General features: G+C 36.6%; 1 protein-coding gene across 3 annotated transcripts in view; it reads left to right on the top strand.

Moving 5' to 3' along the window:
• Window positions 1-25,849, top strand: part of PTPRD (protein tyrosine phosphatase receptor type D) — a 284,032-nt gene that overhangs the window by 46,383 nt on the left and 211,800 nt on the right. For 2 of the 3 annotated variants that reach the window (XM_059833663.1, XM_059833664.1), the window contains exon 1: window positions 22,783-22,840. Coding sequence is in view for 1 of the 3 variants with exons in the window: in XM_059833662.1 (XP_059689645.1) it covers window positions 17,219-17,364; window positions 22,699-22,840 (288 nt within the window). In the remaining 2 variants the exon portion in view is untranslated. Of the gene's footprint in view, window positions 1-17,218; window positions 17,365-22,698; window positions 22,841-25,849 lie in introns of those variants that run through there. The other variant, XM_059833662.1, reaches the window with a different exon arrangement.

Below are 25,849 nucleotides of genomic sequence, written 5' to 3'. Positions count from 1 at the left end.
TGTGCTGTATCTTGCACAACCGTCATTTTGTGAACATAACTGTAGAAATCTTTAGAAAGTTCTATAGGTGTTTGTCCTGAAATCAGTACTAGTACTGGAGTCATTCACAATCAGAAAATCTAGCAATATGGGCAAAAGGCTGGTCCTATTTAGGAACACCACTGATTTCTGTGGCACCAGAATTTCACCTGTTGTGGTCTACAGCAAAATTTATTTCTTAGTCTATGGCCCACAGTGTTGTAAGAATCTAGTAGCTTCATTGTTAGAAAAGCAGTTGAAAACAGAAAGACAAATCCATGGCAGGTTTAAACATCTGCATGAAATAGACAGGGTTGCATTTCTTTCAGTACTCTGTGTGTCAAGTTTTTCTATCAGTCATTTAAGAACTCAGTTCTGTTGTGTTCTTTTTACACATTCATCTGATCTTGGGAGAAAGATAGCTGCTTGTAGAAGTAAATGTCTGGACATTGGAGGTAACTTGATGAATTTTTTCTCTGTTTTTCATTGTTCATTCACATGAAACTGTGCACACCTGCATGACTTTCATTGCTTTTTTATTCCTTTTAGAAAAGAGGTTAATTTAGTCAGTCCTGAAAGGTCACAGTGAAGCAGTATGTGGGGCAGAGTATGAATGTTTTCAAATAACTATGATGCAGACAATTGGCTCTGGCTCTACAGTGCAAGATCCAATATTTATTCTATTTGCAATGTTTGGCAATTAAAATTACTTGGTCATAGCCGTTCCACCTTTTAACGGTGTAATGCTTTAGTCGTTGGACTAATTTCCTACCCCTTTGCTATGGTGCAGAAGAATCTCCTGTAAACACGGTAAGAAAGAAATTGAGGGCTTGATGGAAACATTCACTGGAACATGATTAGAAAGCTTAAGAAATAAGTTCTGACTTCCATCAGAAAGAACTTAGATTCTCAGATCTGGGAGAGCAGGGGAAGCTCAAGATGGGAATCGGATAAAGACTTCAGTTCCACATAGTATAAAGAGAAAACATGCTGTGGATTGTGAAAGAAATTTGACATGCAGGTCTTACAGGAAATTTGAACTTGGAGGTTACCAATATGGAAAGGTTTACACACATAACAAAATCTGATTTTGATAATGACAAGGCAGAAAATGGCTTTGTAAGCCCCTGCAGAATCAGGGGAGTGTGTGTGATGCAGTATGGATTGGTATGGGGTTTCTTGTGACAAATGATAAGGAAGGTGAAAAGTTCAGTGTGTCAATACTATTGTCAGTTCTGAAGTTGCTATTCTTAATTGTGACTGTGTAGATGTGCTGTGGCTACCTTAACCAATTAGGCAGACACGGTAGCCTGATTGCCTGTGTGAGTCCCAATGCCTCTGCAACATCCGCGTAGTTACTTTGGTACCTGCTTGAGGGATCTGTGGCGAACGGTTAACTGTGCTGCCTTACCTAAATTAAAACTGACTAGAACATGTTTATGTGACTGTAATTACAGGAGTGACTGCAATATGGGTAAACTCAAAGTTGAGGGATGCTCTTGACACTATTTGAAGTGTTGGGATTTTTTTCTGTGCTATAAGTATGCGCACCATAGGCTAGCCTTATACACTCAGAAGCAAAACCATTCTTTAGTTTGCTTTTTGTTTGCCGTGGTAAGTCATGTAGTCAGGCATTACAAATTGTTTGGGGTTTTTTTGAATGACTGGTAATTTGTAAACTTATTCTCAAAGCATGATAATTTCCTTGAAATAAAAGTAGTTCTTAATTATGGAAAGTGAAGTGTTTCTTTTAAAAATTAAACTACCTCACATTTTGGTTTTCCTTATATTTTTTCCTTCTGATTTTATATTGATAACATAAAATAATTTAAGAACAAACTAGTCCTGTATACACTATATTAATTTCTTCATTCTTAGCATCTACATATGCCTGCATATAGGTCTTTGTCTATAGGAAGGGACAGCTGCGAATATCCTACTACTCTTGTCCTAGTAGCAGGGGACAAGAGCAGAGAAGCCAGTACACCAGATAAGTTTTCAGTAATTTCAAAATAACAGAAAACAGAGGATTAGTTCATAATGTTTCTAGCTTCTGACACCAAGTAGAATGTCTCAGGCTGGAGTTCCTCAACCAATACAGGCTCCTGTGTTGGGAAGAGTGAGAACTATACTTCTTTTAACTCTGTCCAGAAAATGTATTCCTGTACACCAGTGTAGAGCTAATTAAATAAGCACAACAAAAGACCTGTCATATCTGCTTATGTTATGCTACAGTCTGATACAAAAGGTCAACAGGTACATATGAACATACCATACTACTGTCTACTGAGGATGGAGAAAGCACACAAAAAATTTAAACCTTGTATTCTTTATCATTAACTGTGTTGCTGGCGGTAAGGCCAAAACATTAAAAAAATACGTCTGGTGCTCCAATGGGCTTTTCTTTGCTGATTTCCTTCTCTGTCAGTAATTGATTCTTCTCCCTACTTCACTTTTGCTTTGGTATCCTATATTGCATTATATTGTATTATTACAGTGAAGAGCACTGTTAAGAATAATGAAAACAAAAACTTCAAAGACTTCATTTTTTCTTGAGTTTTTTGAAAGCTGTCTGCTCTGAGAAAGAGGTTTGGTATTAGAAGTGAAAGCATCAAAGTATAACTTCTAAATATTTACTGCTAACTCTAATTAGAATTTTTTCCGGTTGTGTGTGCTAGCTTTTGACACAGTGATATGCAAAATTATTGAACCTCCAGAAGCTGCTTTTCTAAAGGCATTCAGTGAAGGAACAATACGTATAGTAATTGATTCTTGAGATTTGTGAACAATACAGTAATTCATTCAAGAGGTTTTACTATTATTCTATATGGTGCATTGCAAGTTAAGGGACACAAAGAGTAAATTACAACTTTCCAGACAACCCTTGGGAGTGAGCAACTTTTATACATGCTAAAGCCAAAGCTTTCAAACATTTTTCATTTTTAATAAACTTATGTGACTGACTGGCTATATATTCATATGTAAAGATTTTTTTTTTTCCCCTTAAATTTTTACTTAAATCTTAAATAGACCTGAAATTCGTCTTGGTTTGGGTTATCCCCCTGCATTGTTTGACAAGCAATTTCTTCTTCTCTGTTGCTTTTCAGTATTTTTTTCATGAATTGAGCCATGTTTTCAGCTTGTTTTTTATTCCTGTCTTTCTGCAGCCCAATTCCTCTTGTGTTTGGATATCTGAGGCCAGCTATTGTGTGTTGTTTTTGGTGACGTGCTATATTCTTTGTGTCCCCAGCGTCAGTAGTCTAACTTCATATGAATTTGTGTCACTAGTTTCAGTTTTGTTGTGAGAAGTTTCTTTCTCGTTGTCTTCTTATATCCAGAAGGAAAAATCAGACAAAAATCAAGTTTTGCAGCAATGCAGATTTTACCCTACTTTTGTATGATTCCTATGAGCAGATTGTAGTTTTGATGAGGCAGTACAATGATTGATCACTAGACATTTTCTACATTTTGAATATGCCATTGAGATTCAGACATACAGAAATTTGAGTCCATAGACAGCAAACCCAGGATCTCAATTATCGTTAGGAAACATTCAGCCTTTTTAAAGTCTATTTTCAAGAGGTTGCTGAAGCCTGATGTGTAAAATACAGTTTTCCTAAATTTCTACTTTCTGAACATGCATATCACTTAGACGTAAACATATCCATACATATTTAGTGTTATAAAAATGAAAAATTTAAGTGATTATTATAATCAACATGTCTGCATAATTGAAACATTCAATTCTATTATTTAAATGGACACACACAATATTAATTATATACATTTGAATTTGAATTATGATGCAGGGCAATATATTTTGCAGAAATAATTTATTATAATTTCATAGAAGGTACCTGCTTTTAGTACACACCTCTCAGTGTCAAAATGAGCAGTTCTTATTAAGTACACTTGTGCAATGTAAGCCGATTTCCTTAGAGAAAAGAGTGTTAAATAAACCAACATTTTGCAATACTGATATGCAGAGGACCACAATTTTCAAAGACTAGTAACTTTGCCAAATAGCTACCAGTTTTCAATGACACTCTAAAGATTTGAGTGTGGTTTGTTTGGTTGGTTGTTTTTCTTTCCTTCACCCTAATAGAATTGTCATCCTTGTTATAAGTAGATAGGGCTTAAACTGGAACATTTTTCAGCCCTGTCATTCAATGCATGAGCGTAAATCTCTACACAAATTTTGTAAATATAGTGACAGAACCAGTATAATACTCCTCCCTATGTTTTGCAACATATGTAAGTAGCATAATCCTGGAAGTAAGGAAATTGAGACATAGAGGTTAAGTAATTTGCCTGAAGCTAAACAACAAGCAGTTAGCAGAGATGGGATTAGAATTACAACGTTTTGGCTCTTGGCCCTCTCTTCTGTCCAGTAGCCAACTGTCACTTTCAGTGCTTTTGGCTTCCAATTTTATCTCTTGAGACCAAACTTCAGTGAATTTGTTTTCTGAATCTTCTTACTACTTAGATACGAACTGAGAGGGGAACCATGACTGGGACTGATACTACTTTTTGTTTTTATAATGATTGGAAAGAATGAATTTGCCTGTGAAAGAAAAATGGAGAGTGCAATCCTTATTGGTAGTTATATTTTAGTAATTTTTACTTTTATTTTAAAGATGGGCATTAATTGTGCTTTTCAATTATGATAGAGGTTTCAGAGTGAAAATCTCTATGACAGGGCAAATATAAATTAGGTTTTTTTTAAGAAAGAAGGCTTCATTGTGTCCTATAAAACTCTTGTAAGCTTGTATTTTGTAATCTTCTAAAACACCAAGTATGCCTTAAAAACAGTAGATTGGATGACATCACAGAATGTATTGTAAGTATTTAGTGTCAAATCACTAACTTGAAAATGTATTTCCGACCCTGCTAAGATCACCTCGGCATATTGGTATTTCAGTGGTACAGTCGTCATCCCATCTTAGGGAGAGTCCTTTACTGTAAAAATATAATCGCTCCACAGATAAGGCATGACGTAAAGCCCAGGTGAATTAACTTTGTTGATTCTGTATTGCCTTCACTGACTCTCTCAGGACCACACACCTCTGAACTGTTCTAGACAGTTCCAGTTTGGTCTGTTTAGTTTGGTCTTAGAACAGCTGTGGATTAAGCAAGAATGTAAGACAAGGACGACTCGTAAGAGGAGAGTAAGAATGGAGTAAGAGTCCCTGTGTCTGGGCCACTGTTGATTTTCTCAAGTGAGGATAAAGCCAAATTGTGGTATTTGATGGGAATTCTTTCTAAGGGAGGTGACCAAACAAAAGTGAGGCTCTTCACAATCTGTATATACCAGATTAATAAAAATCACTGGGCACTGTTTTTAACTTTGACACTGTAAATAACCTGTATGAATGAAACAAAGTAATTTCTGGCATCCTCAACTGAGTAACAGAAATGCTTTGTATTCAATGGCAAAAGAAGCTGGAGAATGCTAATGCTAGGTTTCCTCTTACAGCATGGTATCTGGCCACACGTAAGACTCTTACCCCTCTTCCCCCCTTGAATTTGTCATTATGGCCCCCTTTAAATAACATGCCTTTGACTGAATGTCCGTTCCATGTAGTGATATGATTTCTTGGTATCTCTTTTTTTTTAAAGAAGAATGAATTTATGTTAAAGAGAGAAGAATGGAAGATATCGTTGGTGAGATATAGATGAGATAGGTGTAAGCTAGACACAGCACTGTGGACCAGGATTATCTATTTAGGTGTATTTTTAATCACTATTATATTAATTAAATTATTAAAATCAATCAAATCATTAAAAGTAACATGAATAACCATGCAAGATTCTTGTAAAGCAAGTGCAATGCAAGGTATCAAATACAAGGTATCAAATGATTGTACTTTCCAGTGATTTTAGATAGTAGATTGCAGAACATCGTTGTACGAAGTGCTGTCACATACCAGAATTAAAACAGAAATGGATATGTAGTAATTAGAGATTTACCTTTTGTGGTGATATGTTTCCTTTGGTAATGTTTCTACTATTTAATTGAATTTTTGAGTTACAATTTTCAGTTACAACTTTGTTGTGCATAACTTTATATGAGGTTTTAGTACTCATATTCTTGAATGTATTATATATAATATACTTCAATTTTCTGCTGGCATCACTTTATTGGAGAGGAGTTAGAGCAATATAGCTCCTGTAGAAGAAGTTCATAGAGCAGATGCAGTTTTGACTACAAAAATGCATTTTTTGCATATTAGCTGTGCGTTGTCCTTACCGACAACAAAATGTGACTTGTAGACGGTTTGTATTCACAGCAGGAGCTATATGCAGTAGGACACTTGTGTAGTACTGAAAACACACGGTATCAAAAATACTACCAGTGTAAATATATTCTAATCAGTACTTTTATATCTGCATAACCATATCCCAGAGCAGGCTACTTCTATTGTGTTAACTGTACTGATGTATCTTAAGTGACTTGTAGGCAAGGAACTGGGACAATCCACTGGGGCCTTTAGTCACTGAATCTTTTTTAATACCTATAAACAGTTTTCTGCTCTAGTTTATGAATGTCTGCTTGTGCATCAGTAATGTATCATCTTACAGGCCACACTGACCTGTCTTTTAGTACAGCTGAAGCTGGGCTGCATTGTGTAGCTCTCACAGCATTGCTCGTAAGAGGAACACATTCTCTCTACTTGGCTGGACATCTAATCTAGGTTTGATATAGTTGATTGTTGTAGGCAAACGGTAAATGTTGTTTTACAACTAATAGAGGCGTGTTTATCAAGTTCTGGGATGAAGTGGTTCTAACCTAGTAAGAAGGAAATAAAGATTTATGAGTCTCCACTAACTAGTATTTTTTTTATTTTATAGCAAGCTTAATGATATAGTCTTTTCATTAACCACTTTAGCTCCATAAATTATGCTTATGTCAAGTCATGCCATCTCTTAATGCTGGTTTGCAAGTAGAAAGTAATCTGAAACCCCGTAATGTCCCGAACTGTCCATGTTCATATGGACTGTAAGATTTGATTACACACACACACACTTTTGTCCCAAGTAACAACAGTCTGCCTCTCAGCAGTTTAGTAGTTTAACCCAGCAAAGAAAGAGGTATAAAACTATGTCTTTACCACTAGGACAGGACATGACTCTGTCCAAAATGCTTCAAAAGAGGAGAAGATACAAATGACCTTATTGAAGGTCAGTTATTACGTTTGAGACAGGTTTGATGAATCTAAAGGTCACCTTCATACACCCAAGGAACAGATTGGATATATTCCTTGTCTGTTGGGGATGAAGGCTGGGGACTAGTATTTGGCCAAGGGCTTGGTTCCTAAGCTAAGCTTCCTCACCTTATCTGGAAACAGAACTGGAGAATGAAGGTTTTTGTTTTCGTAACTGCAATAGAAAGATTGACTTTGAATTTTCTGTCATCCATGTCCTTATAAACTTTGATAACATACGTATTTTGAGTTTTATAAATTTTTCTTGCTTTTACCTTCAGCTAGATTGAGCTAGGGATGATTTTACAGTAAGTGAATAACATTAAGGCGTTTCACCCATGTAGGCACATTGTACAAAAGACTAGGATCTTAGGTCACTTTCACAGACCATAGTAGAGATTGTAACAGAATGCTTTTCCCCTTTGATGTGCTGGCCAGTGGGGTGTTGGTAACAAGGCAGTTTGCCTCCAGTGTTGGAAAAGACAGACGATACTTAGATGAAAGTAAGTCATGTGGTCTATTGTCAGGCAGAATTTTATTAATTTCTCTTCTGCCTAAACAGGAGTTACGAGAATTTGCTTATATGGGTGCTTTGTCAAGCATTAACACTGAACCATATTTAGTATGTAGAGTTCGATGGTTTCTTTTCTTTTTGTGTCAGTCTTATCATTAGATAGGTGATTTTGCTTTCATAGTTGCTAATCAGCAATCTGCCCTGTGTATAAATGGCCAAGTATGCATTTTGTTGTGTTTAGATAAATAGAAAATGAGTGGAAGCTTCACTCAGTTGTTACAGTGCCCCAGTTTTATTCTCCCCAGTTTTGGTACCTGTATTCTGAGGGTTTTACTAAGACTGAAACACCAGTAAAGGCCATCTCTCAAGTCAAAACCTAGATACTCTCAGTCACTAATTGAAACTCTTACCTGTAGGATCTTTTTATTCCCCCTTTTCTGTTAGAGCAAAACTCCTCTGGAAAGAGATCAGCTTGCCTGGCATTTTAAGATCCACTGCTTCTACTTTGCACATTGAAAAGGAGTGTCAGCTCTCAGTTACCAAAACATTCATATGCAGTCTGCAGACATTAAAATTTGAAAAAGAAGCAGTAGAGAGCTTTGAAGCGGAATTTCCTTTCATTAAATTAGTGAATATGACAAGGTTATGTAATGTTCCTGGTGGTTAAAGTGGTGCACGTCACTAACCATTTAGATTCAAGAGGCTTTATGCTTTTTATTTGCTACTGGAAGAAGGCTCAGTACTGGATTAACGAGCAAGTTCCTCTTTCTAACTTAGGTAGATTAAGCTGCACCCATATTTTACATGTACTGTATGTGATAAATACCATGTATACACACAAGCTTATATCTATTTTTTTTTTTGTATTGAGCATTTGAACGCATGTGCTGGTGCATATGTGCAGTTGGGTTGAATTTAGTGTTGGAATTCCTATGGGCATGGGAAAGAGAAAAAGACAATTCTTGCCCGCCTGCACATATACTGCATAGTGGTACTTAATGCTACACCTGCATCTTTCAGTGCTCAGGTTAATCAGATACTATACCCAAGCATCCTGATTATCTTCACTTAAACTAGCATAAATCAGAATTCTTGTGTAGAAACAACTGAAGAGACACTGGAGTAATTTAGAAACAAATGTGTACAACTGTTTCATTTTCTATAGTGATACTTAAAAGAAGGTTAAAGTTTGTAGTGAGGGTAATGGTTGTTTAGCGCTGGCAGGTAAAGCTGTGTATGCAACTTGGGTATTGAAGGCAAGCGGAGAGGAGGGTGGGAGTAGATCTGGCTTCAGGAGCCTTGTCCTTTGTTCTGATCATTGAGGAGGCTGACTCCAATGGCCTGTGAGCCCTGGCTTCCCATTAGACTTAGTGCCATAACACTCTGCAGAGGCAGTAGTTAATGCTGGTCTCAGTTTTACAGTAAGTGTCCTAATAATTTGTCATGAAACCAGCTTAAATTCTTACCAGGTTGCCTGCAACTTTTTTCATAGAAAAAGCACAGCAATAACTTCTTCAGCTTCATCCTGCTTGGGGTATAAACATATTGGTCTATAGTATTAACAAAAGGCTTTTTCACAGGTTTTTCACATAGGTTCTTCATATTTGTGGAAGCCTTTTTCTTTCTCCCAGTTATTATAAACTGTAAATGAGTATGGGAGTTGGGGGGGATGGTGTTAGCAAATAAATGTCTGCTGCTGTCTGTGTTGGTTTGTATTCCTCCCATGTCCCTAGGGCTCAGATAATGTCTGTCTCTAAAAAAGCATGCCTAATCCACAATGAAATGAGCTGGTACCAAGGTTTGCACAACCTAGAGGTACAAATTAGGAATGTGCTATTTTAACATTAGACCTTTTGGAAAATGTAACCTACCTATTCTACCTGTAAGGCCTTACTTGTAAGTATGTCATCGATTGCATATTTCAGGGAAGAATAAACCCCATGGTCAGCCTAGTAAACTGACACTGTGCATTGCAGAAAATTTGAAAACGTAACGATAGGCTTGACTTTTAATATTTTCCTTGAAAGATCAGGAAGTGATAATCTTTTTTTGACCTGCTTACTAAATTTGTAGTGTGGGTATGCTGTATCTGATTGAAGACTGGGGAACTGGAGGTGACTGCTAAATTAGAAAAAAGCCCAACACCCCCCTCCCCCAAATCAGACATTTTTTGACAAAATTGTTTCTTCTGAGTGCTTTTGTTTTTAGAAGAATACAAGTAGCAGAAAGAAGGTGGGGAGTTAAATGTTTTGATTATATCATAAAGATTTTATGAGCATTGTTGTAGGGGCTGTGTTTTTAAGAGGATGTTGTGATACCTGTAAAGTGAAATAGCTTAGTTTCCTTCACCCAGGATTTTGGGAAACACCTGTGTTTGTACCTGCAAATAATTTTTGTGAACCACCTGTGCTGGTACCTGCAAATAATTTTTGTGAACCAAATGGATCAAGATCTTCAGCTGGAATTAGTTGGCTTAGCTGGATTGCATTTAGTTCAAAGATAAAAATATGGTAGTTTTAATTCACAAGATAATAAAACTATTCAGCTGCTCAGAATGCAATGGCATTTGAAGATTGCGTTGTTGCTATTCTTCTTGCTGAAGGATGTAAGGATGATGCAGTTTTAAGATGTTCATGATGAGAAACAGGAACATTTCACCACCTTGTGACTGACAGACAAGAGCCTTTAGGAACATACCAGTTGGTAACTTCGGGATTTCTTTCTGCAGATTTCATGAACACAAATTGTCTCTCGTCCTTGCAGTAATAAAAACCTAATTAACTTTCTTACATAGCCAATTTGCAGGTCCACTCTAGGTGCAGGTTAGAATTAAGGCAAAACAGTTGCTTGTAACAATGGTCAGTCTAACTGATGTCACAAATTATGATTAATGAGTAAATTAGCAGTGAATGCTGTGAATGAGTGTTCTTCGAAAATTCTTTTTAATAAATAAATAAGCACAAAAGGCTTTCTATTAAATATTATGTACATATATAACAGTTTTTTTAGTATATTAACTCCTAGAGGAATTGTGAAGAGAATAATAACTCATGTAATTTGTAATGCGTCTATAGAGTATCAGGCTGAGATTATATGCAACATTTGCTATTTGTTCATTTTTACCAGGACAGCAGCCTTCACCATTATTGAATGTGAACCAGTTTATGACCTGTGTGCTTAGAATATGTAGCAGTTCCTGATAAGTCAGTGGGACACAGTAAATATTGCAGAGTGGGACATGGAATGGATAAAGGGTATTTCTATTTTCTTTTTTTTTTTTTTCACCCGGTGTAGGAATTTTCTGAGTGTATAATTTGTCATGGAAAGAATGACTTCAGAATTTGTAAGTAGGAATGAGTCCAGTCACATACCCTACTGAAACTTGATGTCACTAGACCAGTAATACACAGGGGCTCTACACTAAGTGACAGTGATTCTTGTGATGGTGTGTGTGCGGTATCCCAAAGTGCATGGGCACCTGCCAGACCACATTGTTTACTCTGCTCTCAGCCTGCATTTTTGAGTGTCAGATGAAAAGGTTCCATGGCAACAGTTGTGACTATATCATCTTCCAGCTTTTATTGCTACAAAACAAGTCTTTACAACCAAAAATTGACTGTAGTTTTCAGGAGTCTCCTGAAACATCACTGTATGTTAATTTACAAGTAAGTGGGGGGTTTAAAAGAAGCATCTTAGCATGTTTAATTTTTTCTGGTGTCTTTGTTACTTTATTCAGACTTGCTACGACTGCTGACAAAGAATATGATAGGATACAATTTTTGGAAACTTTTATTCTGATTTCAGAAACTTTTTCATATTTCAAGCATATGATAAAGTTTAATCATAACTTGAATTATGGTGGACTAGGAACTTCCATACATCCCAAATAAAGGGTCTAGAAACAGAAATACATTAAGGTCTGCATTCTTTATATATTATGTCCCTAGGAGGTCCACATGCTGAGCTTGCTGTACTTGGGCTGCAGACATCCCATTAGCTCTCACTTAACCTGTAAAGAAGGTGAAGTCTTATCCTCTTTTTTGTCTCTTAAGTAGAGGAGTTACGCCCATAAAAATGTGTCTACACAAGAATAGCTCTCAGTAGCTGTGGAAAGAAGGGAAAGAACTACTAATTTCAAAAACATTTTGTTAGACGTTTTATTTGAGTGCAGAGGAAAGTATTACATGTCCTCAAAGCACAGCACAGCGTATAGAACAGCAAAATTAAGAGAGTTAGATAATTCTGTAACATGATGAAATATGAATTAGTTAATTCCATTCACTACTTCAGAATTGTACTTAAACTTACAGAAGACAATGTGGAAGTGCAAAAGAGAAAGAGATGTCTTCTGCTTATGCAAAGCTATGAAAACATTCCAATCTAAGTGAGTTATTTTAGTGTCATGTTATAAATATCTTTTATGGAGCCTCAATATGCAAAAAGGACAGCTGCTTTCTCGATAGTGGTAAACTATCTCTATTTCAGAAGTTCCTGTGCCGCCCCCTGGGGTACAGCTTGACCGCTTGTTGAAGCAGCAGCCTAACTTCTATGACTTTGAACTCCTTAAAACAAACACATTAAAGCTCAGTATATTTAAAGTGAGCTAGCAATAAATTCAATTTTCCTTCATATATTAGAGTGTAATTTGCAGTAGTTCAATAGTCAGTTTCTCAGGAGTCCCAGCAAGAAGTGCGTAACAAGCAGCAGAAGGTGCGAACCCTCAGGCATTGGATGACAAAGCTTGTGGTACTTCCGTAAGTCACAGAATCACAGAATCATTAAGGTTGGAAAAGACCTGTAAGATCATCAAGTCCAACCATCAACCCAATACCACCATGCCCACTGAACTATGTCCCGAAGTGCCACGTCTACAGATTTTTTGAACACCTCCAGTGATGGTGACTCCACCACCTCCCTGGGCAGCTTGTTCCAATGTTTGACCACTTGGACCAAGTCCAAGTTACAGAAATCTTCTGCCGTAAAATTCTTGCCTTGACAAAGTATCAACATTCAGTATCAGCACAAATAGCTGAGTAGGCACTGGTAGATAAACAAGCTGAAACAAACAAAACTTGCATTGTTTGCATTTAATAGCCAATTTTGCTACAATCTTGATGATGCCTACAAGAGAGTTCAAGTCCAGAAATATGAGGTGTTGATTTTAATTTAATTTTACTTTTGTTATTTTAATTACACTTCTGTTATTTTAATGGCCGCTATTGAAATGTGACCAAGTGAAGTTTCAAAACTGCTGAAAGGCTGTGATATCATAGCTGGTAACCTACTATATCTGATTTTTTTGGCAGATTTAATTGCACTGGAAGGTTCCCATCTAGATTGTTGCTGTGCTTAATGAAGTGTGCTGCAGAGAGTTTTTGTTGGACACTGCACTGCTGTTGTTAAGGGAGATTGAAAATAGTTGTCAGTTCTCGGTCAAAATTGCCCTCGTTAATAAGCACAACTGTGTGTGCATTGTAATTGTGTTTGTTATCAGAGTGCCTAGCAGCTTAGGTCAGAATCAATGTCAAGAAACTGACAACATTAATTGTGGAGATAATTTGTGTCAAACCTTAATTAACAACCTTTATAAAGATAAAGGCAACAAATACTACTTTTCATTTTTGGTTCTGTTGGGTTATGATTTCACATACCCTTACACTGATGATGGTCACTTTGGTCACTTTGTATGTAAAGAGATGAACATTTTGACTGAATAATTAAAAAATGGATTGTATAATACCTATCTTTCTCCATGGCTGGCTGGCTACTATCACCGTAGTCTGAGAATCTCTTGACTATAAATGAGTCTATCCTCACAACACCTATTAAACATGCAGACATTATTATCCTTCTGGTGCAGCTGCTGAGCCTGAAGTGGAGAATTTAACTGGTTTGCCAAATTAAATTTAATTTTGTGACTTTGAAGATGAACTGCTGAAAACGGCCATTGTAAGCATTAAAATGTCTGAAATGTACAGGAATACTGTAATTTTCCTGTTTCAGATAAAATTATCTAAGTTCTAATAATAATTTACCTTCTCTGATATCATATGATACCTCAAAGATAACAGTCTTACTTTCAAGATTGGGCACTGGAGAAGAGTTGTGGCAATTTTTTTTTTACAGGAATTATGCAAAAGGAAACTTTGACCAGCCACTTACCTTATTTTTTCAGCTAGATTATGGTCTAAGTGAAACACAAACATCATCATGGTTCCCTTCTAGACTGGAATGTGAAGGCTTTTTATTTATGTAGATAATATCAGTTTTTACATACAATGATGTGGTCCTTAGATACAACTTTAAAACCTTGTTTTTCTTGAAAAGAGTCTACAAATAGGGAATTACATCATTATGTAACAACTGTGCTTGCCTTTTGCCTCTAATGCTTTGTAGCAAGTAATAAACAACAGTTGTACTAATTGTCAGTGCAGCAAAAATTCAGGTAGGACTGAAAAAAACCTGTTCTTCTTCAGGTAGCTGCTAAAGCTACATTAGGTATTCAGCCCTGTTTCTGCAACTCCACTATGTAGATACAGCTCTGCGGAAGCTAGTAAGCAATTTTCATAAGGAGTCATAGCAGTTACAGTCCTTTAGCGTGTTTGGCCCTGTCCTAGATGAAGAAATTGTCAGAAAACTGGTTTTACCTCTAACAGTAGTTAAGTTTGGTGGAAAATTTTTAGTTTCATATATATTGCTATGTACACTATTTGATAAACAGCTTTGTAGTTTGCAGAGTGTTGGAGATGACAGGGATTTTGTTTGTTTCTTTTGTATTCAGCAGCAATGGGAAAGCTAAATTGTCATATGGTGTAAACTAGTGCAAGCTCTCATGTGTTTACTTGAACTGCACTAATGGAGAATTTGTCTCTGAGTGTCTGATAAGGAGGGAAGGGATTCCCCTTTATTTATCTTTTTTTTAATTATTGTTATCATTAATACAATAGATTGCGTATTAGTAAAAGCATGCCAACCATAGATATCATGGTGACTGGCAGTGACGTAAAATCTAACAGCAGAATATGGTGGGTTTTTTGCGTTGGTTGGTTAGTTGTTGGTTTCTTTTTTGCAGAGCTAATTTAACATAGTTCAACATGGTCTAAAAACACAGTTTAAAAATCTGCAGTTCTCCTGGTCCCAAGATACTTAAGTGAAGTGTTGCAGGAATGAATGCACAGCATGGCTCTTAAATTGAGTTGCTTTCCCTCCTTGACCCTTGTAATGCATGGCAAAATTGGCAAACTTTCCAAAACAGACCTTGTCTCTAAAAAAGTAAGTTACTTTATTGATGTTGAAATTATCAGTTGGTCAGTCACTGAATGTATGAGTGAGGCATAAATTTCAAATTTAAAAGCTGCCTACAAGCTACTTACTATACATAGTTACTCTGTGCTGATGGACTTGCCCACACAGTGTTTTTCTTTTGTTGGTTTGAGGTTCAACACTGATTTCACAAAATGTCAAAAAGAATAAAAAGAGAACGGCAGCACATCATTTTTCACTTGATGGCACACAATCACAACTTGTGCCACAGAATATCATCATATCAGATTCAGTCATGTCTCTTTACGTATCAGAGTGCTGAGTTCATACATGCATAGAAAAGGATTCAAAGCTAGCGGTTTTGTTGAAACCCAGATGCTCTTCTTCAGAATGCATTTCTGTCTTTTCTGTGGTCCAGGCATAAAGCCTGTGCCTTGGGAAAGGATTTTTAGTTTATTTGCTCTAAGTGTGTTTTATTTGCCATGGGTTTGGCAATTTTTTGACATCAGAGAAGTTCTTTCATAAATTCCCCATGGCAGCAGTGGCACAGTATTCTGCTGTGCTCTGATTTGCTGTTGCATTTGGTTTCAGGTACACGTTCACCAGACAAAATCAGCACAGCAGATAGTTCAAGGACCCTTGAGCATTCTGAAAAGTTGAGTAATAACAATTTTGCCTGACATCTCTACTAAAGAAAAAAATGTGCAGATTTTCAGGAACATTGTATATTTACTGCATTTTTCGAAAATTATCTTTGTTACTGGTATGTTACACATTAGGGGCAGCATAAAATAGACTCATTTCATTTCATAAACTTAGGACAATCTGCGTACTCTCATATTTAATGTAGCAACATAACAATAACATACTGAGTTTGTTTTAAAATAATGGCCACAACATATTTTCTTGGCATTTTAAATTATTTCAGGATTTCTTCCAGTGTTACATACATGCATACTTGTAGTCTGGTGGGTTTCTGACATTTGAATAAATGTGCTGACAAGAAGTATTGCCTGTGGAAAGACCAGTTCGGCAGAATAAGGGGTTAGACATCAGAAGTGAAGAGCAGCAACTTAGAAATGAAAACTAGTACAGTACAGGTGCATAACTGTCAGAACTAAGAGAGGAAAGTGAAGAAGAGTGAAGAGGTTGAGAACAGAAAGGAGGTGACTGCTGAAAGCTGAAGATGAGAGCAAAAATGAATTGCCACAGCTGCTAGAGAGCAACTACATATAACAGCTTAAAACTCAGGACTATATAGCAAAGACCTGGATTTTTTATTATTTATTGGCCCTAAGTATTCACTTCATATCATTCAAACCAGCATCTTAAAGTGTATTGGATCTCTAAAACTTTTTCAGCTAAGAAAGAGAATGATGTAAATATTCACAGGAACTCTTCAACATTTCTGTACTGTGGTTAGACATAATCTCATAATTTTTTATGTTAAATCTTCAAAAGTCATGCCTTGTGTTGGTGTAAGTTCGAAAGTTTTGTTTCACCACAAGGCTGGTAAATTAATTGTGTTGTAACAGAAATAGAAGGAAAGATAATAATTAATTAAAATGCTTTTTCCTACTTTTAAAATGATTTCTCCATTTCTCTCTCCTCTCCTCTCCTCTCCTGTTGTTGAAATAGTTGGATCTTTTTTCACTTCCTTTTTCTGACAGAGTTGTATAATTGGGGAGTGAACAGGACCTATACGTGAAACTGTGCCTAAGCATAAATCTCTCTTCTGTTACAGTCCTTTCTGCATGGACTCTTAATACGTAGTCATTTACCTCCACCACTGCAAACTTAAAAATGCTTTCTTCTAAATGTCACTGATTTTAATGGCTCAAAGGTGGGAATCCTGTTTTCATGATACCCTGTGATCGTAACATCAAGTCATGAATCATGATCTTATTCCAGCTGATTGATGAGCTCATTTTGCAACAGAAGGCAAATTGGATTTTTTATTTATAATGGTGATAAAATATAATGTGTGATCTTGCTATACTGATGCTATCAGATTTCCGTTTTAATAGAAATTTCTCTAGTAAAATCTGTAAGTACTTTCCTGACCTTTTAGTTGTTTTTTTAATGCTTTCCCTTGCAGGTGAATACTCTCACTGGAGGAACAAAATATTTCCTTCTTTTTTTGTTGTGAAATCTTGACAGGGCTTATTTTTTATGTTCACTACTTAGTTTAAATTTGTTATTTTTTTCTTTGTTTCAGCACCACCAAAGTTTACAAGAACTCCCGTTGACCAAACAGGGGTTTCTGGAGGAGTCGCCTCATTCATCTGTCAAGCTACAGGAGATCCAAGACCTAAAATTGTCTGGAACAAAAAGGGAAAGAAAGTCAGCAATCAGAGATTTGAGGTATTAGGTCCATTGTTCTGTTCCTCTGAAAAACATTAATTCCAACCTCGTTTCTAATATGTGTGCTTTATTATCAGTGATTAAGCAAAATAGCTATGACTATTGGGGATAATTTAGTATGAGCAGTCTCATGAGGTTTTTATTTTGCCAACTGGCTATGCACAGCACTGTTAAAGTGAAAACTGCTAGTTTTCTAAACTAGCGTGATCTAACTGGGGAGCCTTGATGTGCTTCTGTTTAGCCTGCTATCTTTTCCATGAAGGAGATGGGGAAAAATTATTTGAGCAGTGATTGCTGTCTGCAGAGAGCAAATCTCTTTGTGACAGTGTGCATCAAACAGACCTAGGCTGCTACTGCTCCTGCTGCCACAATTGCTTACCACTGTTGCCGAGAGAGATGAAAGGGACATTGTAGTTCCTGCTGTTGAAAAGGAAATGTAAAACTTGTTTGCTTTTGATTCTTTTCTTAACAATAACCTAGGAAAAGGCTTTAGAAAAAGCTGTTTCCTCTCTCTTCACAACCTTCAATTACAGGAAATGGCAAAGATAATTTGTTCAAAGGATACTGGTTATTTTGGGGAAATAAGACAGCAAATATTATTCCCTCTTTCAGTGGCAGGAACAATTAATATCAAATATGGATTGACCTTTAACATGAAGGAAAAACTCAGAATCTGGGAGAAGGCTTGTAGAATGGATACCAAAACTGGCACTAAAAGTGTATAATTTTCACCATGTCTCTTCACTATTTTCAATGTTAAATAAGAGACTTCTGCATTAAGAAAACAACTGTTTGAAAGATGACTAATTTGTATATAAAACAGTTGTGACATGCATTTTACAAGCGAATGATCTGAGATATACCGATTAAAAGTTGACTGAATATTTCAGTCTTCTGTGTTAATTTTTAGTAGTATTTGGGAAGATTGCTTGCCGTGGCTTTCAGGTTAGAGTTACATCGACAGAAAAGAACAGCATTTCATGTATAAACTAAATTTTTTTTATTCCTTTTTAGTTCAAAAAATATTTAAGGGCATTTGAATTTGTTCATTAACCAATATAATTCTGCGTTTGTATATTTACTACAATGTAAGAGATAAAAGCATGAATTTAAATGTGACCACCTAGTGCCAAGAACTGTTTGCACTTCGCAGAGCATATGCAGAGCTGTAATTGGCTAGAAGGATTAACATAGAAATTTACACACAATTAGAAATAGAAATTTCTACACAATTTATCCCCTTCTGGTCACAAAATTTTCACAGAATCACAGGATCATTAAGATTGGAAAAGACCTGTAAGATCATCAACCCAACACACCACCATGCCCACTAAACCATGTCCTGCAATACCACGTCCACACGTTCCTTGAACAACTCTCACCTCCAGTGATGGTGACTCCACCACCTCCCAGGGCAGCCTGTTCCAGTGTTTCACCACTGGAAATTTATCCTAATATCCAGCCTAAATCTTCCCTGGTGCAACTTGAGGCCATTTCCTCTTGTCCTGTTGCTAGACACTTGGGAGAAAAGACCAACACCCACCTCTCTGCAACCCCCTTTCAGGTAATTGTAGAGAGCGATAAGGTCTCCCCTCAGCCTCCTCTTCTCCACACTGAACAACTCCAGTTCCCTCAACCGTTCCTCATAAGACTTGTGTTCCAGACCTCTCAACAGCTTCGTCGCCCTTCTCTGGACACACTCCAGCACCTCAATGTCCTTCTTGGAGTGAGAGGCTCAAAACTGAACACAGGATTCGAGGTGTGGCCTCACCAGCGCAGAGTACAGGGGCACGATCACTTCCCTACTCCTGCTGGCCGCACTATTTCTGATACAGGCCAGGATGCCGTTGGCCTTCTTGGCCACCTGGGCACACTGCTGGCTCATCTTCAGCCGGCTGTCAGTCAACACCCCCAGGTCCTTTTCTGCGGGGGAGCTTTCCAGCCACTCTTCCCCAAGCCTGTAGCATTGCATGGGGTTGTTGTGACCCAAGTGTAGGACTTAGCACTTGGCCTTATTGAACCTCATACAATTGGCCTCAGTCCATCGATCCAGCCTGTCCAGATCCTTCTGAACAGCCTTCCTACCCTCAAGCAGATCAACACTCCCACCCAACTTGGTGTCATCTGCAAACTTGCTGAGGGTGCACTCAATCCCCTCATCCAGATCATCATTAAATATATTAAACAAGAGCCACCCCAGTACTGAGTTCTAAACCGTGAAAGATTGGGCATGTACATATTTACTATGTTGATTCAGTTTTATTTTGCAGCATGTAGTGGTTTATTTGCTTCATATATTTTTTTCTATATACCTATGTACAGTTTTATTTCTATAAAACTATTTGAATGGAACTATAAAAAATTAATTTAAAATGTTTTAAATATGCCTTTACTGGACTGTTGAACAAGCTGTATAGCCAAGTAAGATGGAATGTAATTCAAAGAAATAGAAAACACTTACCAAGTATTTTATAATTTTTATTACAACCACTGAGCAGAGTAGTTATAAAGTGTGCAGAGCATATCAGTATTTTAAGCAGCTTTCCTTCCTGTCCAAAGTAAAGCCATTAATTCATGCTGTAGAATCTCAGAATAAGAACAGAACAACAGTAGAAATGAGATTCAGAAAAGACACATGGAACATTTGGGAAACAAGAAACATCTGAGATTGTCAGCTGCACCAATAAGGGAATAATTAGTGGGGCTTCTTTTCCTCTTCTTTCACATTAATATTTTGTATATTTCTCTGAGTTTGATTACTTAGCAATACAAGACATGAAAATGTTTTACCTGACCACCTACCTTCATAGAATCCTAGTAAATACAGCTGGAAAGGACTTCAGCAGGCCATCTAATCCATGTGCTTTCCCAGGGATGCTGGGGGTTACTTTTTTCTTTGTTTTTTGCCCTTTCAGTAAACTTGGACAGCCTCCTGCAGTGTTTCATGAAACTTACCATGATTTTTTTTTCTCTGGTGGAACCTGAACTTTTTTGCTGGAACTTGATGTACATACCAATTGTCTTACCTAGCAACAGGGGAACAAATAGTTTATTCCCTCTCTCTTGGCAGTGGCCTGTTTATATATTTGAAGATTATTATCATTGAATGTGGAATGTTCTTACTCACAGGCTAATTCTCACAACTGAGTGAGAATAGTGGTGAGAGCTATACATTGTGTCTGAAATTAAAGGCTACAATAAGACCTTGTGTGACTTCACTATTAATCTTTCATCTTTTATTTTAATTGCAAGTATATACTATGAATGACTGTGATACAGGAGGATTCTTTTTTCTCCTCTTGCTTCAAATCGCTCTCTACAATTACCTGAAAGGAGGTTGCAGAGAGGTGAGTGTTGGTCTCTTCTCCCAGGTGAATAGCAACAGGACAAGAGGAAATGGCCTCAAGTTGCACCAGAGGAAGTTTAGATTGGATATTAGGAAAAATTTCTTTACTGAGAGAGTGGTGAAACACTGGAATAAGCTACCCAGGGAAGTGGTGGAGTCACCGTCACTGGAGTTGTTCAAGGACCGTGTGGACGTGGCATTGTGGGACATGGTTTAGTGGGCATGATGGTGTTAGTTGATGGTTGGACTTGATGATCTTACAGGTCTTTTCCAACCTTAGTGATTCTGTGATTCTGTGAAATCAATTAAAACAATATGAATTAGAAAAATATACTTTAAGTTACGAAGTCTTTCTCTGAGGAACTTAAAAAGAAACAGAGAAGGGAAAAACCCCAAGTTTAAAAAATTGCACTATTCTACCCTGTGGCATGAGGCTGGTTTTATTCAAAAATTCGTGCTTTTAAAAAAAAATGTCATTCTGTAAATGGGAATTGGGAGGCATTAACTGTCTGTGATATGCAGGAAAGGGGGCAACTCATCACAGGAAAAGTAAATCCATTTCATGATACATCTTTTGGAGACACCGGACTTGAAACTTCATCTCTGCAATATTTGCCCAACTCAGTGTGCTGCGATTGTTTTTATTAGCCATCCAACTAGGATTATTCAGCATTCAGATTTAAATGAGAACAATGATTCTTTTTAAGTGTAATGATTGTGATTATTTGGACCCATGCTTTCATTTCTTATCTACAAATAGTTAGTCTGTCTGCTTTAAGATTGTGCATTTTCCCTTTCCCTCGTAAATGTCAATTTACCAAGATTTCTAGTTACTCTTTTGTTTGTGCTAAGATCACATGGAGATTTTGTGTTGTCTATGTTTGTTTAGGACAATGGCTTTACTTAAAGAACAAGGAAAAGTAGTACAGCCTGTGGGCTATCAAACCAATTTCTGTTACTCCAGCAAGTATAGAGATCAAGTAGATTACTTGTGTGTAAATATAGACATACAGACACAAACACATGTGCGAATAGACATATGTGTAAATTGCTTTGTGCGTGTATATATAATGGCCAGATATTGTAAAAAAAAAAAAAAAAAAAATTGACTGTCCTTTCTTGGCAAGTCCCATTTACCTGATGGTAGTGCTAACATATATTTTGACAAATAATTTTTTTAAAAAGTAGATTAAATAGATTAATATTATTACTTAATTATTAGGAAGGCTTTTCCAATGTCTGGAGTGCTGCAGTGCTCAGCAATGTCTGATGCGATTCTGACTGCAGAACAAGAAGGAAATAAGAGCCATTCTATTAATTCTGTCTTATATGAAAATTAGTATTGCTTGTGTAAATATTCCAGTTTGTAAACTAAACTTTAAAGTTTAGCTTTATTATTTAGTCTCTAACTGGTCACATGTTTTCTAATACATTGTTGGATAAATTTATGTATGTCCTGTGCATTAAATGCATAGCTAAACTGAGTAGTCCTATCTTGTTCAGAAATTGCTAACCCTTTTTCAGTTCAGAGCTAAATGAATGAATGAACTGCACTCTGTGAGTAGAGTGGGAATATAACCTGCAGCAAGTAACATTAATGTAGCTGGCATTGGAAGGTAGAGTATTTAAACTAAGAGAATGGAGAGAGATTGGTGGTGAACTTCAGGATAAAAGAGCATTAAGTTACAGCATCCTTTCTTACAGCCCTTGTTAGCTGAAGGGTTTTTTGTTGGTTTTTTTTTTCATCCTGTCTTTTTTGAAACTATCTTAGAGTAGCTATCGAATACTCACTGAACAGCAATGTCTATTACAAGGCATTGCCACTTAAACATTTTTGCATCTGTGTGGAATTTGTCCTGGTATGTGTATTTGAAAAATGAACCTGGCTTCGATGACTTGAATACCAACAGGTCACTGTTCATGAACAGATTAACTGAGGGATAGGCATTTGTAACAACATCTGTGACAGCTTTTGTTTCCTTCTATAGGTGATAGAATTTGATGATGGATCTGGATCAGTTCTCAGAATACAACCACTACGCACGCCACGAGATGAAGCTATTTATGAATGTGTGGCTTCCAACAGTGTTGGCGAAATAAGTGTATCCACGAGACTCACTGTTTTACGTGGTAAGTTCTTCCTAAACATAACTTACTTCATAGAGCTGAAAGTGCTATGTTGTTATAAAAGAGAGGTTTCTCTCCAGGGAGGTTAAGTACAGTTCTTTTCAAATGTGCGTTATTATAGTCCTGATGCTGTTAAATACAAACTTTTTCACATAATCCTTGAATATCATGTTTCTGATTTTTGACCATAAAATGGTAATGTGAGTATGTGGGCTATGACAGGTTAGAGTGAAGAAAAGAAGTAAGAAATAAGTGAAACCGGAGTGCCGTGCACAACAGGTTATTATATCAATTACTGATGAAAAAGCAATGCTTTATGAATGCATTTGATTTACATTTTAGTGCTGCCCTGGCTAGCTTAGCTTTGTGTGACCAGCATTTACGCAGACATTTGCCGAATTATCAGTGACCTTGAAAAGTTGCATAAATGTTTTTTAGATGAGGTTAAGCTGCTACAAGATTCTCCCCCCAAGATATAACACATAAAAAAGGGGAGGGTTTCTTCCATTTCAAATATACATCACCTGAATTGTATTCTTATTTCGGCAAGAAGTTTTTGAAGACATTTTTTCGTTTTTTCAATTATCCTTCAGGGGTGAGGATAAGAATGTAATGCCAAGCCTACTGTCTAGATAATACTCAGAGGAGTAAACACTAGTCGTCAAATGACCTGAATGTTTCATTCTGTCATGTGGAGATGAATGGAAAGTGGATTTGGAGACACTTCATGGAATATCACACTCTTCAGTTTGCAGGGTTGCTTTTATGACTGAAGATTACTGTCTTGTATTGTGATATTACATAGCATTACTTGATTTGCAGAATTAACTGCTAGGGGCCTGTTTGCAGGAATTGAAGATGATTAGTCATCTTTATAGAATTTAGAAGAAGCTTTGTAAACTGTATGATTTAAGTAATTTTTTTTTGATCTTTCTATCCCAACAAATGTAGGATGGCAAGGGGGTTTCTTTTCTCTTATTTTTGTCTGAAGTTGGATTTCTATTAAAAAAAAGAAAAATAAAATTTATTTCTATACCTTTATTAGCTGTTTTAATCAGTACAGACAGTCCTAGCATTACTGTTGGAGTCAATTAATAACACTATGTACATATATAACAAATAATAACATTAAGTACATACATATTATTTTCTTAGAGGTAGTCTGGTGTAAGCAAAACTTTTTAATATTTAAAGTTCTTATCTCTAATGCCATGATTGTTCCTTCTGTTAGATTTTAAAAATTCTTCCCGGTCTAGCTAATGAAAATGGGAAGATTGGTAGTTATGTTCATGTTTTAACAGCACTATGGACCTGTTCTTAACTTCCTAAGATAAGGTTTTCCCTTTATTAACTGTTAGAAGCACTTTTTATGCACAGCTTCCATGTTGAAAACATAAAATAACATTTTCATACTGCATTCAATGTTTGTAAATTAAAGGGAGATGGGAAAAGGGAGCAAGGGAAAAAAAGGCAAAAAACAATGTGAAAACTCAGGTGGAATAAGTATTCTTTGTCTTCAGAGTTTCTTCAAATGTATTTACAAGAGTCTTTTGTCTTGAAGTGTGCATGCCTGTGTTTTGAAAGACACTGTTCTAAACTAGTCAAAGTTCTTATTTTGGGGTTTGTAGAGAAGAAGCAACAGCCCTCATCTCTGCTGAGGGCCATAGCGGTTTGAAAAATGCAGAGGAGTTGTCTGAGTGTCAAAACTGACTGACTGTAAAATGTGATCTGTTTCTTTGCTTGTCCTGTTGGTTATTTACTCAGTTTCTTGTAAGGCATATGTGGCTCCACTGCCCATTTCTTACTCAGATAGCTCAATGCTGCTTCAGACAGCACTAGCGTCAGATCCTGTTTTAAAGACCATGCATAATGATATGCATATGCAAATGCTTGATGGACAAAAAGTGTATGTTACTAGTTATGAAGTTAAAATTTATATAAATTTAAATTTTAAAATTTAATTAAAAAATTAGTTGTCTAATTAAAAATATGAAACATGAAAAATTGTATGTTGTTTCCAGCCATAATATGTATGGCTTTTGCAACTGCTGGAATATACTATGGCCCCAAGAATAGATTTATGGATTTAATCTGAAACTGGGAATATATGAGAACTCATGAACATACTGGGACTGTAGATTTAGATAAAGAGGTGACATCAGAGAAAGCAAGGACCATGCAAAGTAACAGGGCATTGTAAGGAAATTTTGACAGGGTTAAAATTTTGAAGTGCTGTAAGTACAATGACTTGCTATATTGCTTTCCAAAACAAAGGGTGCTTCAGTGTTAAGAGCATTAGCCTGGAAGATAAGCAATTCTATTATAAGCTTCTACTTTGCAAAATTAGACAAATCTTCATCTTGTACAGTCTGCAATAATAGCCTTGTGGAAAACACTCCATCTGATTATGCCTTTGTGGGAAAGAGCACCTCTGTGCCTCACATAGCTGCTGTAGGAATAAATATATATCATAGATGTGAACAGGAATTAATAGACATAGTCAAATGCAAAACAGAGCTGAGTGAGTTGGATCTGTGGTCCACTTAGGCTTTACTCATCCCTGGGGCATGTGTGTGACTCTGGATTGCAGAAGATACACACATAACTTTCGCATGTTCTTCAAATCTTTCCATAATGATGCTATCACGGACCCAACTTGGCGTTTGTACCTCTTGGAAGAGGGCGTCCTGAGGAGGAAGTCTGAGTTTACCCACAATTCAACCCACAAGTATTGTGACTCTAATATAGGATGTTGGTGAAATCAGGATGTTCCAAGGAGTTGAAGTATCTACCTATATTCATTTTTGTTTGTTCCACTAAATCCAGTTTAACTGCTACAAATCATTTGTGCAGCACAGAACAGCAACATTTTTGCCAATATATCCATATTTTAGAGCCAAACCTGTCAGTTTTTTTATCTGTGGCAGTACAGAGTAACAGCGGTTTGATGGACTACAGGTTTTAGCCTGTTCCGTTAGGTTCTTACACTATGACCAATATGTAGTACTTGGG

Source organism: Gavia stellata, chromosome Z, assembly GCF_030936135.1.
Source record: "Gavia stellata isolate bGavSte3 chromosome Z, bGavSte3.hap2, whole genome shotgun sequence".
Lineage (NCBI taxonomy): Eukaryota > Metazoa > Chordata > Aves > Gaviiformes > Gaviidae > Gavia > Gavia stellata.
Note: the sequence above shows the minus strand (reverse complement) of the source record. Positions and strands in the feature narration are given on the sequence as shown.